This window comes from Xiphias gladius, chromosome 21, assembly GCF_016859285.1.
Source record: "Xiphias gladius isolate SHS-SW01 ecotype Sanya breed wild chromosome 21, ASM1685928v1, whole genome shotgun sequence".
Taxonomy (NCBI): Eukaryota; Metazoa; Chordata; class Actinopteri; order Istiophoriformes; family Xiphiidae; genus Xiphias; species Xiphias gladius.
The window spans coordinates 5,984,172-6,000,458 of record NC_053420.1 but is presented as its reverse complement, the minus strand read 5'-3'; the positions used below and the strand labels follow the sequence as shown (position 1 = coordinate 6,000,458).

Sequence of the window (16,287 nt, the reverse complement as noted above, 5' to 3'; positions counted from 1 at the left end):
TTTGGTAGGAAATTACAGTTTACCCTCTACAGTAATGATCAGTTGTGGAAAGTACTTGATAATTTCCATCGTCTCCTACTTTATACTTCCACTCCACAACATTTTTCCGAGGGAAATATTGTGCTTTTTACTTGTTACTGACGGCTGTAGTTACTAGTTACATTGTAGATGGAGATTTTACCAAAAACAATAATAAGCCTATAAAATACAATACAATGTTTAAGATTAAACCAGTGGGTCCCAACCTTTTTTTTTTTTTTTTTAAGCTTGTGACCTTCTATTTAAAGAAACACACTTGAGTAGGTGGGGCCCCAGTCAAGTTGGAGGGTGAAGAATGTTTGTGGCCAAAAGAGGTAAATTATCCAATATCTCCCGAATAACATCAACGATTAGGGAAGAATCCAAAAAAAATGAATAGAAATAGAAAGTGTATCAGAAATGTTCTTCTCTTTTCAGGTTCACGACTGGACCTGCTGCTAACACATTAGTACGTCAGTATTAACAATCCAACCATGTAATATTAAATAATATCAGTCACAGTAAAAGTCACCAGTACTTGTACTTGAAGTATTTTGCTGGTAATGCTTTTATACCTTTGCTTAGGTTGTAATAAGTACTAATACAACAATGTAAAAATACTCATAAGTAAAAGATCTGAGTCTTTCTTCCACCACTGGTAATAACTGGACAGTTGAGGCCTGAATCATAAAAGAAGAGAAACAAAACCATTGGTTTGGTGTGAAGGATGGAAGCGGCATGAAGGACTGAAAGGTTTTTATTTCTGTAACAGTCATTTACAGCAACAAAAACATCCACAGAGCTGCTGCAGCTACAATAAATATTCCTGACCACCCTCCACCTCCACCACTCGGCTGGTTCATTCTTCCCCGCTGCCGCTTTGAGAGACCGACCGAGTTCAAATTGAGTTAATATAGTATAATCTGTTTTGGGGGTTAAGAAACAACATGGGAGTATATTACCAACACAATGACCAAGAGTAAACAAAAAAAAATGAAGTTTAATCAGTCTGCAGGTCTAAATCTGAGAGCACGCCGGGATGAACTCGGGACTCGCACTCAGATCTTCAGACACTTTTTGCTCAGTCTGAAATCTGCTCTGTTTCCACCACATGTTTCGTCAGATTCTGAGTGCGTCAGTACTTTTTCTCCATTCTTTAGTTTGGAGAACATCAACAAATTTCAGTGTTATAAAAAAAGAAAAGAACTTGGCCTAAATTTAGATGAGGAAATATCTGATTCCAAAAAATTGGAAATAAATGAAAGAATCCAACTGGGCTTTTTACTTTTGATACCGAACGCTGCTCGATTCTCCAGTTTTTCAAACACATTTCAGTCAGTATTCAAAAAAGGAAGTTTAAATCTGAACACAGAGTTCCTCCGATGGGATGAGGAGGTTAACGTCACACGGTTACTCTGACCCTGCCGCCTCTCAGACCCGCAGACTGATCAAATCCGGACATTTTTTTTGTGCTCACTCAGCAGTTTTGTCGTCGCCCAAAGTACCGGAAAACGAAAATACGGAAAAATCTGGGGGACAGAGCAAATTTTTATTTTGAATGTGAGGAAGTGGACAGAGCAACCAGAGCTACGCGCAGAGTTCGGTGAAGTTTGTGACGGACTTGACCGGACTCTGTGTGTGTCTGCTGCTCTGGGTACAGGTTTAACAGCTGTGCGTTTCATTGACCAACATCTGGCTGGAAAATTTACACTCTGGAGTATTTTAAAAGGAAAGCGTTTCGCCGTATTTACACATGGTTCAAATATTTTGCCAGATGACGTTTCCACCGTCTGTGTGAACAAGACAAAGAGGACTCGGGTGCGGTTGTCCTGTGTGTGTGTGTGTGTGTGCGTGTGCGTGTGCGTGCTCGTCTCAGACGTTGAGGGTCTTTTTGATAGAGAAGATGATATCTTTGATCTGCGGCAGGCTGTGGTCCTCCAGGATTTTGGCGTACGGCATGGGGATGTCGACGCCCGTCACTCTGGTGACCGGAGAGTCCAGGTAGTTGAAGGCAGGACCTACAAAACACACACGAGAGGTTATAGATTTTGATTTTAGTGCTTTCAAATTTCCAAATGTTCCAAGCTCGCTGTTGATATTTCCAACTGCTGAAGGGGGCTGTTGTTTTGTGACGCAGCAAAATCTTTAAAAATCAAGATAATCGGGTTTAGAGTTCGCTGACGGATCAGAACACGCAACAGAGGTACATACAAAATGGATAATTTGAGGTGGAGAAAAAAAAATTAAAACAAAAAGCTCCAGCAGCCACTTTAAAAAGGAACAGTTCAACATTTTTAGAAAGTATGCTTATTGGCTGAGAGATATGTGGCCTGTAGGCTGGAAACAGCAGACCCGGCTCTGTCCAACTGTTACCGCACCCCCCTACCGGTACAACAGAAGATCAGATTGACATGCTCCATCTTGTTCATTTGATCCGTACAAAGACGGGGTTTTGTGCCGGACCACATCCAGTCCGGCTAGCTGCTTCCACCCGTTTCCAGTCTGAGCTAAGCTAACGGCTGCAGGCCACAGCCTCATATTTACCCGACAGACGCGGAAGTGGCATCGATCTTCTCATCCAACTCTCAGCCGCCAGAAAGCAAATCAGCTTTTTTTTTTTAAAGCTTTTAATTGTAATTGTAAATTGTTAATGTTAAATGTTATTTCACTCTCACTGTGACCCGCCTGTGATCTTATCAAGTTAGTCTGAAATACACATTCCTCTGGATATAAATATAAAACACTAAATAAAGCGGTGCCTACCTTCACAAAGGACTCGCTTACACACTTATTACCGCGCTTGTTTCACTCACGTGTTATTTTCCAAGTTCTCTAACAGCTCCTGATGAATGCTGAGTTCCTGTTTACCTTGTCGACTGCTTTCTGATTGGATACCATCACTAACACATTCTACAAACAGCTGATGCGTCAAGTCAGTCTGCCGTCACCTTCCATGATCCTGGCGCAGATCTCAGCCCCGACGCCGAACTGAGGCCAGCCGCCCTCCACCGTCACCAGGTGGTTGGTCTTCATCACGCTGGTCTCGATACTCTCCACATCCATAGGACGAATGGTCCGCAGGTTGACCACCTGACGCACAGGCAGACAAGACAGGAAGTAGTTAACAGACCACTGAGCACGGGTCAACTGTGTCAGGTATCTACAGGTGTGTTCCTCTACCTCGCACTCGATTCCCTCTTTGGCGAGGACCGCGGCGGCATCCAGGCAATGGCTGACGTACCGGGAGTGAGAAACCACAGTGACGTGATTCCCTGAAATGTAGAGGAGGAGGAGAAAGAGTCGGTTTGGGAGCGCAAGGGTGAAAAAGGTCAGGTTTCCATCAAGATTTGGAGCAAATTTCCAGAAAATCTATAAAAGAATTGAGTTATTGCGCGTTTTCCATCCGCTAGCGTTACGTGAATATTAGGAGCTTGTGTGTGAAGATAAACAGTTGGTGGCGCCAATCCGCCGTCATTAAGCCATCGCAGAAGAAGACAGTGCAACAAAATGACGCGATTGAAAGAGAAAAGAAAAAACAAAAAAAAAAACCTAGTAGAAAACAGGGTGGAGATATAGTTTTTGTCTCTTCAGTGGACGTATAACTCACACGCTTCATGTGCGTCATGATTTATTTGCCAAGTCTGTCTCCATCGCATTCTGTTGCATTTTGCTTTTAATCGATACACCAACCTTTCCACTTTAGCCAAGCATAAAAACTTTTTTTTTGCAACCCCCCCTAAAACTTTCAGCATTTCCACTCAGGTTTTCCTATGAGCAACTTAAAAATGCTCATGAAAAAAAGGTGAATGGAAACGCACCTAGAAACAGATCAGAGTGACGGATCTCTGACGTCCAGGTCACTTCTGTCTCATCGTCCTCATCGACCCTACTCTCTCTTTCCCCCCAAATATCAGAAAAAAAAAAGACCCCCTTTGTAATTTGATATGCAAATCATCAACATTTCATTATTTTCTCTGTGTAACACTTATACAGACGGCTGTCCCTGACTGTTCAGCCTCTGCTGCGATTTCCACAAGTTAAAGGAACAGTTCAACATTTTTGGAAACGCACTCATGTGCTTTAGACAACAACATCAGTATCAGTCTAATGACAGCGATCTACTTGCTGGAACTACTTGTCGTTGAACATCATCTGGGCGCACTGACTTCATGGAGTCTTGTCCTCGCGCTGAGGTTTTCCTTGTTTGGTACCACTGTACTTGTACAAAGACCAAAACCGAAACCTGGCCTCACAAACCACATCTGGCGACTCAAGCTGTCGGAGATGCTGCACGGAAGCACCGGGCGGACGGATACACTGTGGTTACTCAAGGAGCAGTTTGGTTTTGAGCTGAAGCTCTGAGGCCACAGAGACTCCGATGGAGCAGTGTCCCGGGTGCCTGAGTCAGTCTCACCTTGTCTCTCAACCTTGGCCTTGCCGATGGGAACGGTGAAGTCTTTGGACTGTGACTCCTCCGACATCTCGAAGGGAACGCCGTACATCAGCTCGTTCTCCAGGAACACCACTGCAAAACACACACACACACACACACATGCACACACACGAAGCATTGAAGACGACCGCTCAAACCTGGTTTGAGACGCATTCTAGCCAGATGTTGAAAAGATGGAGATGTAGCTGCCTCTCTGACACGCACACGTAAGCTTTACTCCTCCCAGATGTGACTATGTGAGTTAGTGCTCTGAAGAAATAACCAGTCACGTGGTCTGTCTCCTGTGATAACAGCAGCCAAAGTAGCACTGAAAGTGCACTCATCTTAAAATAAGTGTCTCTTCGGTAATGTTATGCAACGTGCTGGAACTCATACGGGTTGTACCAGTGTTAACTATAATACTAGAACGTGACCAGTGGCTCTCACCAGGGTTGTCGTCTCTGATGGCTGACTTCAGGAGACCTTTGGCATCTTCTGAGTTCCAGGGACTAACAACCTTCAGACCTGGACAGTGAGCGTACCTGCAGACAGAGACAGCGCAGTCGCTGAGCACTTTATTAGGAACACCAGTTCACCTGTTTATTCATCATACTATCCAATCAGCCAATCGTGTAGCAGCAGTGCAGTGCACAAAATCATGCAGGTACAGGTCAGGGGCCTCCGTTAATGTTCGCATCAAGCATCAAAATGGGGGAAAATGTGATCTCTTGGCGTGATTGTTTGGTGCCAGACGGGCTGGTTTGAGTGTTTCTGAAAACTGCTGATCTCCTGGGATTTTCTCACACAGTAGTCTCTAGAGTTTACTCAGACTGGTATGAAAAACAGAAAACATCCAGTGAACGGCAGCTCTGCAGACGGACACAACTTATTGATGAGAGAGGTCAGAGAAGAAATGGTCAGACTGGCTGGAGCTGACAGAGAGGCTATGGTAACTCCAATAACTGTGGTGAGCAGAAAAGCATGTCAGAATTTACAAAACGTCGAACCTTGAAGCGGACGGGCTACAACAGCAGGAGACCACGTCGGGTTCCACCCCTGCCAGCCAAGAACAGATATTGTCTGATGAATCTGGATTTCTGCTGAAGCACGCAGATGTTAGGATGTGAATTTCTCATCAACAGCATGAATCCATGGACCCAACCGGGCTTGTGTCAACAGTCCAGGCTGCTGGTGGTGTTGTAATGGTGTGGGGAGTGTTTTCTTGGCTCACTTCGGACCCCTTAATGCCAATCAATCATGGTCTGAATGCCACAGCCTGTCTGAGTAATGTTGCTGACCATGTGCATCCCATTATAGCCACAATCTACCATCTTCTAATGGCTACTTCCAGCACAATAATGCACCATGTCAATAAGCAAAAGTTGTCTCGAACTGGTTTCATGACCATGACAATGAGTTCAGTGAACTTCAGTGGCCTTCCCAGATCGTCACCAGATCTGAATCCAATTGATCATCTGTGAGATGTGGTAGAACGGGAGATTGGCAGCATGAATGTGCAGCTGACAAATCTGCAGAAATTATGTGTTGAAATCATGTCTGCTTGGAGCAGAAACTCAACGGAATGTTTCCAACGTCTTGTGGAAACCAGGCCACGAAGAACTGAGGCTGTTACGAGAGCAAAGGGAGGCCCCACCGCGTATTAGTATGTTGTTCCTAATAAGGTGCTCGGTGAGTGTATATTGTATATGGCTTTTTTTTTTTTTTTTTTTTAAATGTCACTGCTCTAATTTCTTTAATCTCTTATTTCATTTAAAAAAATGTTTATTTCATTTCATTCATAGTTCTCTTTCTCTGTGTTGCTGTAACATTTGAATGTCCCCTCCGGGACCAATAAAGTCTTGTCAATACTACAAAAATGAGACCCAAGTTTTTACAAAGCTGCTATGATCGTAATAAAAGAGCTAACAGTAAGGGTATCAGGTGTGAGCGAACGCACCATGCAGCGAAGCACTGCGAGTGCTGTGCAGCGACACCTGCCGATGCTCCGTTGGGTCCTCTGAAGACAATGGGCACCGGCTGCAGACCGGCTGACATGTAGTAGGTCTTTGCTGCAGAGTTGATGACCTGGTCGATGGCTTGCATGGAGAAGTTGAAGGTCATGAACTCGCAGATGGGTCTCAGGCCGGCCTACAGGGGACAACAGATTGACATTAGTGGGAGCTGCTGGTGGGGAGGGGGGGGGCAAACAAACAAACAAAAAAAGTCCTGTTTACAAAATAACATTGACACGCTTCCATAGATGAGTCGTCATTTATAATCTGAAGAGTTGCTGGAGAGTAGTCAGATGGCCTTCTTTAGAATTTGTACTAATTTAATGGTATTTGTTTTTTATGATAATGTAGGTATTTATTTATTTCCTTGTAATAATAGTAGAGGTTTTCACGGGTCAACTCAGTTTCTTCAGATCCGTCACTCAGTCCACATTATGTCCAGTCTAATTAAGGGTCTTAATGTATTTCCACATGTCACAGGTCCGTATGGAGCCCAGAAGTTATCATGGAGGAAAAAAAAAAAAAAAAAAAACCCAAACCAGTAATTTGTGCGCACAAACGACTCATTTCTGTTCTCAATTTAAAATGATGTATTTTGCCTCCTCCTTTCTCAAAGAGGGAAGCAAAAACCTCTAGCGTGCCGAGGTCAGTGACCCGAAAGTTTGAAGATGACGACCAAGAAGACATTTACAAAGAACTACAGAAACCCGAAGCTGGGTTTTTTTGAAGTGGATAATACCTGTAGTATCAAAGTATTTACTGCAAAGCAGTCTGTTACCCTCTAAAATGCGTTTAAGGAGTCTCAAAGATAACACACCGTTGTGTTTAACAGTCAAAACCTGAATTATATCCACATATTTCAGTCCAAGATTAAAATGAAACCATATTAAATCCAAGTTATTCATAGCGTTGCCTATTGTGTTCGTCTAATTATCCTCATGTTTACTCAAATCAGATCTTTTAAAAAAAATTAATAACATGCACACTGGGTTTGACTGTGCAAGAATTTTTCAGCGGTTTAGTGTATTTTTCTTTGCTAAAAGTTGTATTTATTTTTTTATTTCTCTCCATTTTGACTTGAACAATGTCAACAGTTTGATCGCCTGCCTTTTTTTTTTTGTAGTACAGCATTTATATAATTCACTGGGTTTCCAGCCGAACCCATTTTTTTTGTTTTGCTGTTCTCCATACTAATGATGCTAATGTTACTTTATGAGCTGCACTAACTTAACAAGGACAGTTTACCAGACAATAACCAACCCACTGCCAAAGCTTTTCAGTAGAACTTTGCATTTTGGAAATGGCGCTCAGAATAAATTTATACGGTTCAGAGTAAATCAAAGTGAAAGCCAAATTCCAAAGGGTTCATTATAAATATGCTCACTGTATTAATCAGATTGTACAGTCAGGGATTCGTGTGTGTTGAGTGAATGTGTTGCCAAGTGGCTGAACAGGAACTCACCATGGCGGCTCCCACTGCAATGCCGGCAAAGCCCATCTGCCTCAGACAGAGAGAGAGGCCGCGTTAATCAGCTGAAAAACGTTTCCTGTGCGTTTCCAGTGTTTCGAGCACACACCAAACAAAGCAAACTCTGACAAAAGACTCTCAAAGACCTGAATCAGTTTTATGTACAACAGAACATTTGTGAAGCTCAAAAAGTCGAATGTCTCACCTCTGTGATTGGGGTGTCAATGATGCGTTTGTCTCCATACTTCTTCCACAGACCTCTGCTCACCTACAGACACACACACACACATTGTAAATTTAAGACTTTAAAACCCTTTTCAAACCACGTAGAATCCAACTTCAGACCTTTCTCCACAGTCATTAACGTCCATGAATTTATGGACATTTATATCACATTGTCAGTACTTCCCAGTAACAATAATCTGGTGTGATATTAACATAGTTAAGAACCAACTTTAACATGACCTGGACCCAGATTAGTGGCAGATAATTGATGGATTTATTAACCAGTTACAAAAGAATGAATTTATTTATTAATTTATTTTTTTAGGTGCAGCGAGGAAGTTTTTCTAAAATTGACGCCTCCTTGCCACTGATTGGGACAGTGCTTGCTAAAGTCAGAGGGATTAAGCAGCTTCCAGCATGCACCAGTCTCACTTGAAATTTATCGATGTATAAAGTCTCCCGACTGCCTGTAGCTACATATATTATTTTACTGTACAGCAGGCAACAAGAAATGCTCAATTCCTTCGTCTCTCTCTCTCTATCTATATCTATATCTCTATATAGCCAGTGATGATCCTGGATATATGGATATGGATATATAGATATCATGTTTTAGTTGTTTTGCCTTTGCCAAGGAAAATAAATCCTTCGTCCACAGTTATATAACCAGGAAATGTGTTTACAGTTTAGTCTATAATGTGCACAGAGTTGCTCACTTGTTGAATTTGTAAGAAATTTAAGTTCCCCTCGATAAATTCGGAGAAATTCTTTATGCAACACTGGTATTTATCAGATGTAACTGAATCATCTAGAATCAAATCGAATTTGCAGATGAGTGCAGATATCCAGACTTATTCCCTATGTGTCCCCTATCAGGGCTAATCACCGGCTAGCCAGCATCTCAGCAGAAGCTGATGCCCTAAAATGCGTCAAACTGTCTTCACGGACCTCGTCCACTGTGTTCTACTGATGGTTCTACTCGCCTTGTAGGCTCCGTCGTATTGAGCCACCTCCTCACCCATCAGGAACACCCGCTCGTCCCTCTCCAGCTCCTCGTCCATCGCCTGGTTGAGGGCATCGCGGACCGTCATCTGACAACAGCAGCAGCACCATCACAGTCAGTACTGACCCACTACTGGCACGAGTGAGTTCATCATGAAGTCTTTCACATGTCAAGCCATGGTCTCAGACTTTTGTTCTCCACTGTGTGCGTGTATACACACATAAATACATACATACACACTATACATATTTGTACAGGATAGCTGCAGACACAGAAATACAAGAGCACTGGTCAACCCCTGTCTTTTGCATTTGGCCACAAGTTCTCTTCCTCATCACCCCTATGTCCTCCCTTCAATACACCTGGGAAGGAGTCTTTTTGAGGCCCGATACATCCCTGACAGTCTTCTCCAGATACGTCCAGACATCATGGATGCACTGTGTCCAAGAGAGACGCCTGATCATAAACTCTCCACCTCCGTGAAGAAAAAAAGTGACACCATCCTGGACAGAAAGTCTTTCACAGAGGTGACTGAGGAATGAATCCCTGTTGCGAGTTTATTCTATTTTGATGTAGCAGGATGTAGCAAATTAACGTTTTATTTTAAATTAATTTAGTTTTTTTTTAAACATTTAACAGCTTTGAAAATAGTATGTAAACGTTCTAAATGGACCATAAACACACATAGGTTTGGTGGTGGCCGAGTTTGAAAGGTGATCCAGTTTTTAGTCTACACTGACTATCGCTGAGCTGACTGCGTGAAGAGCTTTGAAAACGTGAACTCAGTATTGAGAAATGCGTGTTAACAACTGTAAAACAGAAAATAAAATGTGACAGGTGCAGCGATTTAGCCAAACACCTGGAAAATCACAGGTCATCACAGGGTTGACATGATGTGACCGGACAACAGCCGGGATATTCATACTAAACATAAGTAGGTAGCACACAGTCCGACTGGATATAACTTACAGCAACAACTGTACTTTGTCATTACATCCCCGAAGTAAGATAACATAAAAAATAAACCAGTGGAGTGTTAGCTGGGGCTAATGTTAGCCTGTTAGCTGCTAACTGACCTGCACTGCGGCCGGAGCGCTCCTGTGAAACTCCCGTCGCCGCAGAGCCGACACGGCATTCTGTAGAAAAACGACAGCCACCATTATCGACATTAAACATCTTACAAAGATACCAGTCTGAAACTAATCCAAAAAAATAAACATTATTCGAACGATATCCACACCTTTCCTGAGCGGAGAAAGCACTTCAGGGACGCCGCCATCTTCAACCTGTCCTCTGCCGGAGAAAAGGCGGAGCCTCCACCGAGGTCAGTAGGTTTCGACCAATCAGCGCTGCGGTTTATGTATGGGTCGGAATGCGTCATGACACAGAGCCAATCACAGCGCTTCACTGGAGATGGAGGCGGGAGAAACCGCAAGAAAAAATTCAAGGACATTGCTGCGCCGTCATTATGTATGGAAGACCGAAGACGGCATTAAAAAAAAACAAAAACATTAAATGTTAGAAATTACAAATATAAAAATACTGAATGAATGAATAGATTTTTTTTATCATATTGTCATGCATACAACTATTTGCACTTCGATGGCTTAAACAGGAATTGAACTCTCCTGGATAAATCATCAATACAAACAACTGCATTAAAAAATGTTTAGTTCTGTGGTAAAAAGTCGAAGGCGCATGTTAGTGTACTTAAAAACTCTCGAGTATTGAAGTGTATAGGGCCAAAGGGAAACCAGAACTTCTGGGTTCTGTTCCAGCAGTAAGAAAACCTCATTCAAAATCCCCTTGACATTTGTAACTACACTAATAACTAAAAATATAAATAAATAACACTGAGCTCAAACTGTGGCCTTGAAGTCATGATGTCCTACTGTATCACTTTTATTACGCTGTCATTTCTATGCATTAAAAAAAGGGAAAAAAGGGGGCGGCATTGGTAAAAGACAAACACTAGTTTAATCCCTTTAACTGATTCACCTGTTCCTGGTTGAAGCTTTCGGTAGCTGACACACTGAGTCCGGTCGTACTACACAGATAATGAAGCTGCTGCTGTGACTTCTGACTTTAAAGCCATAAAATTTATAGTCCATGCAACGGGAGTCCTGACTTCTTTAGCTACGCCTTATATGCTGCACTATATATATATATGCAGCTTAAAGCAGCTACTCTCACCACTCTCATATAGTCATTTTTTGACCACAGCAGGCAGCTGTTACCAGCTAAAAAAGCTCTTTAAAAAAAAAGTACACTACTCGCTCAGCAACAAACGACAGAACCAGATAAGATAGTTACTCGTGAAGACAGCGGAGCATTTTAGAAGCGAATGAGATAGATACCTCGATCAGCCACAACATTAAATAACTGGTTGTAATCGGTGTAATAGATGGGTGTTTTGTTTTTTTTGAGTTAGTCAAGGAAAATAATTGGAACTACTGAATAAGTTTTAAAATCACTTTACCAATGGTTCAGAATGAACTCCTTCAAAACAGACCACAGATATACACCAATCAGCCACAACATTAAAACCAGTTACTTGCTTTAATGTTGTGGCTGATCGGTGTATATTACAATGTGTATTGTATTTCACCTCTTTTTTTTGTTTTGTTCTGTTTTTATTTAGGCATTTTGAATCTTCCACAGTTCCAAGGTGTGTTCAAAAACACAGCTTGCCACAGGTTTTCAATAAATACTACTTAGTCGCCATTTTTTTTTTCCTAAAACCATTTTTAATCAAATGTTCATTTGGTTGATACAGTTACCTTTTCATCACAGCAGGCTTGCTGGACTTCTTATTTCAATATGGATGATGAGGAAAGTCATTTTACAGCTGCAATAAATGTCGAGGAGATGTTTTCTGTCTGAAGATGACAGTGGGACAAATCTTGGAAACACTTGATGCATCTAGTGTGTGGTAACTGTAAATGACCGGGACACTGGAGAGTGGTTTTTCATACCAATTTACTTGTAATACAGCGCTGCCTCTGGGACTCCGGGAATTAATTCTGCAAATTGTTTTCATAAACACAAACACACATCTGGACTTGTCTTCCACCTCTCGTGGGTAAAGTGCTGCAGAGAAACATTCTGATACAATTGAGGGAGCATTCAAGACGTGAAGACCATCGCATTGGACCGGATTGCACTGAATAATAAAAACAAATGAGCACAGAGCAGCCATTTCAAACACACACTCTGAGCGCTTAAACTTGGTTTATAACGATCAGAGTCACAAAACTACAGGATTTACCTGAGCTCAAGACTCGCAACAAAAAACAGCCGCTACGCCACAGGCTGACACTTTAGCACACAGTATGTCGGGGTAGTCGCAGGTGAGAGGGACAAATGGGGCGCTGGAGAAATGAGGACTTAAAGACACAGTTAGATTGGAGAAGAAAAAAAAAAAAAATCACTGATCGGAGAATCAGACATTCTGTCAATCTAATTATAGTTACCCAGAGTCTGTAGTAGCTAAGTCGCAGCTGTTCTGGAGCTTTTGACTGCACCACAGCACCTTCCTCAGCAGATGGAGTTGCCCTGTTGCCATGGAATACTTTCCAGCATGGATCAGAGGTCCATGCTGGAAAGTATGGAGCAGAGGTCCGTAAAGAGCTCAGAGCAATGGAAATTACAACACGTGTGATTCCATGACAACTGGGCAAAACTCCATCTGCCGAGGAAGACTCTGTGATACGATCAAAAGCTCCACAACAGCTACTTAACGGACCCTGGGGTGAATCTGTCGCCTCTACATGTTCTCTGAGAAAAACTGTTTGGATATCTGGAAGGTGGCAAAGATCCCCTCTCAGACAGTCGGACGGAGCCCTATCGTCCAAGTTCTTTTTTTCTTTTTTTTACAAAACCAAGAATTTGACATTTCATTTGAACTGAGGGGTCATTTTTTTTGAAAATCATACCACGTGGCCTTTTTTTTAGTTCTGAAACGATTAGTCGATTAATTGTTTTCCTGAATGGCAGTAAAGTAATCAGCAACAATTCAGACACTCAATTTTTGTTTTAAGTCACTTTTGAAGGCAACTGATACACTTGTAGCTTTTAAGAGGAATCTTTAAAAAACATACTTGATTAATCTGGCTCTTCACTGAGTTCCTTTTTGTATATTTTATCATTTATCCTATTTTCTTCACTTCCTTCCCTTCACTATTTTAAGTACATTTCATCTCTGTATTGATGTCATGGCCTGCAATTTTCTTATTGTTTTAGTCTTACTGTGTTTTCATTCTTTTGTCCTGTGAAGCACTTTGTTGCCTTTGTATTTTAAAAAGTGCTTTGTTGTTGTTATTATTCTTATTATTTTAAGCAAAAATGCCAAACAAGCTCTGGTTCCAGCTTCTATAAAGCTTTTCTCTGTTTTACATAATTGTAAACTGAATATTTTTGGGCTTTGGACGGTTGGTCCAACGAAAGAAGACATGAAGACATCACCCGGGGTTCCTGGAAAACCGTGATAGTCTTTTTTCCACTATTTTCTGACATGTCGAAGACGAATTGATAATGAAAATAATCATTAGTGGCTTTTTTAGGGACATGGCTCCAACCTGCGTAAACCCCAAAGCCAATAACCACATACTAACATCCTGTGTGCTAAAGCATTAATATCCTTACCGGACAGGGCTTCATACATTACAGATGATCGGCTGACAAATCATCTGTATATACAGTATGTATGATATTGTCACATGCAATATTTACCATACAAAAAATAAAACAAAACAATAAAAATACAAAACAGATTTTCATAGGCACAAGGATCCATATGGCACATAAAATAAAAGAATCTCAGCTGTGTGACAACAACAAACATTAAAATACAACAGAATTAAAACAGAGGAAAAACATTTTTTTTTTTAAAATGAGGAATCACCACAATAAGGGTCTGAAATTAACCCTCAAACGAAGATAAATTGAGCTCTGGGGTAAGAATATTAAAGACCCTGGTGTTAGTGGCAGGTGGTTTTCAAACAAAAAAACGTGTTGCTGTGTCTCCAGGTTTGACTTTAGCAGTGAAGGCCAAGCGTCACTTCTCTGATCACCAAGACATGACTGACTTCCTTTTTTTCCAGGCAGCAGCATCCAAAGTGGCTGTTCAACAGACAGGTCTCAAATCTCCGGTGCGTGCCAGGACTGTTGCAAGTACAGTCCCCGCAAGCGACTTTAAATCACCACACGACTATGGAGGAATGTTGACAAAAAACTACAGTGAACTAAGTGTTGACTGTGCCGGATTCTCTCTCTGTGGCAAGCTGATTTTCATAGATATTAACTGAAACCAACAACTGCCTTGGTTGGAAAATGATCGGCACGGATGTCAGGTGTATGTGATGCCACAGTAGCTGGTGGAGAAAAGAAAACAACAACATGAAATTTCAGATTAATTTCAGACCCTGAGTACAATCAGAGCTGAGTGACACGTCTCAACGGTATCTCTGCCTTACTTGGGTTTCACGCCAAAAGTGCAAGTCTGACATCGCGTAGAGCGACGCCATCATCTCCAATGAAGAGAGTGGCTGTGCGAGCCGTTGTGGCGCGCACTACGCTCATTCTCTGCCACGTGCAGCAGAAAGAAAACTTCAACGAACCTGAACCCGAACGACACGCATCCGGTGGTATTCTCTAATTGACATGAGGCAGAAGTTACACTATGATGGCGATCATTTTGCCGGAGAGAAGAATGGTGGATTTGTCAAATTTGTGCATCTCTAAATTCCTGCAGTTATGTAGTTGGACTCTCCAGTCCCTCCATGACTGGAGTGAAAAGTCTGAGAGGATGAGGACACCAGGCTCACATCCAATTAAAATTTCAACACAAATTTCAGAAAATCAGGAAAAGAAAATGGGACTTAATTTGCATTTCCATCCACTACCATTACTGTATGTGAATATTAGGAGTTGAGCGCAGTGAGATATTGTAAACAGCTGGTGGCGCTAATTCTCCGGTACAGTGCCATTAAACCATTGCAGAAGACGGGGATGCCAGTCAAACCTCGACCATGGAAACGCGGGAAAAGGAAAGTTACAGTCTTACACAGATCTGATCTTTTCCTTCCTTCAGTAGAAGCTTCAGTCACATGCTTCATGTCTGTAAGGATTTATCCGTTAAGTCTGTTTCCATTGCACTTTTTTGCATTTTGTTTTTACCGACTTTTCCTCCTCAGCCACGCACAGAAACGTCATTGGCAAATTTTCTCCAATTTTCCCCATTTCCACTCAGGTTTTTTTTTTTTTTTTTTTATGAGCAAACTGAAAGTGCACAAAATAGGTGGATGGAAATGCCTTTGTTGTAGCAGGTAGCATTGCGATTAACTGGTTTTTAGGAACTTTTGCCGCTCTTCCTTTTGCGCTCTACCTCGTGCAAAACGCAGCAAATTTAAATGAATGTCTCCCTCTAGTTCAGACCAAACAAAATCAACAGCAGATGTGATCCCACCTTCACTTTGTACTTTCAATCAAACTGCAACAAACATCCTTCAAATTAAGTCATTTTTGTCTGTAATTTCAGTCTTTCACTAAAGTGAAAATAAATGATTCCATAAGATTTTTCAACTTGTTTCCAAGTGAAAAAAAACAATATATGAGTATTTTCTAAGAATAAGTTGCATTTTTCTTGCTTCTAATGCAGCATCTTGTGTTATATTTTTTGATTCAGGCAATTATTTCTACAAAATTCTAGAAAGGAGAAGTTGATTTCTATTAAAATAAGGTGCAATGCACTGGCAGATTTTTTCACTTGTTCTAAAAAATGATGTTTTAGGGACTTAATTACGGACAGAAATGACTTGATGGTGATTTTTTGCACTGTGGCTCTGTATATTTTCCAGAGGTGTTCTTCATCTGATGTCCTGCAGTGACAGAGCAGCAGAGTCTGGAGGCTACATGTCAAGGGTCCAAGATGATTTCAAAAAGGGAAAAACAGGAGTTTGGGCTAGTTTCTCTACTGCTCCGGGATCAGGACTGTACAGCGCCATGCCAGTGTCAGAGCACTGGCCTTAAAGTTTTTGGATCCAGGAAATTCAATTTCATCATCCACAGATGCTCCAGAATTTCAAATTCCAAATGTTCAACTGCCACTTTTATGAGAACAAAGAACAGA

At 41.7% G+C, this 16,287-nt stretch overlaps 1 protein-coding gene across 1 annotated transcript; it reads right to left on the bottom strand.

The window, feature by feature from the left end:
• Positions 1–757: 757 nt before the first annotated feature.
• On the bottom strand, positions 758–10,576 carry pdhb (pyruvate dehydrogenase E1 subunit beta). The gene is made up of 11 exons (XM_040116492.1): positions 10,399–10,576; positions 10,235–10,294; positions 9,139–9,246; positions 8,136–8,198; positions 7,925–7,960; positions 6,408–6,598; positions 4,898–4,992; positions 4,433–4,543; positions 3,199–3,290; positions 2,967–3,108; positions 758–2,036 (listed from the first exon to the last, which is right to left on the bottom strand). Exons 1-11 carry the CDS (start codon positions 10,537–10,539, stop codon positions 1,891–1,893), a joined length of 1,185 nt encoding a protein of 394 aa, XP_039972426.1. The 5' UTR covers positions 10,540–10,576; the 3' UTR covers positions 758–1,890.
• Positions 10,577–16,287: the final 5,711 nt, after the last annotated feature.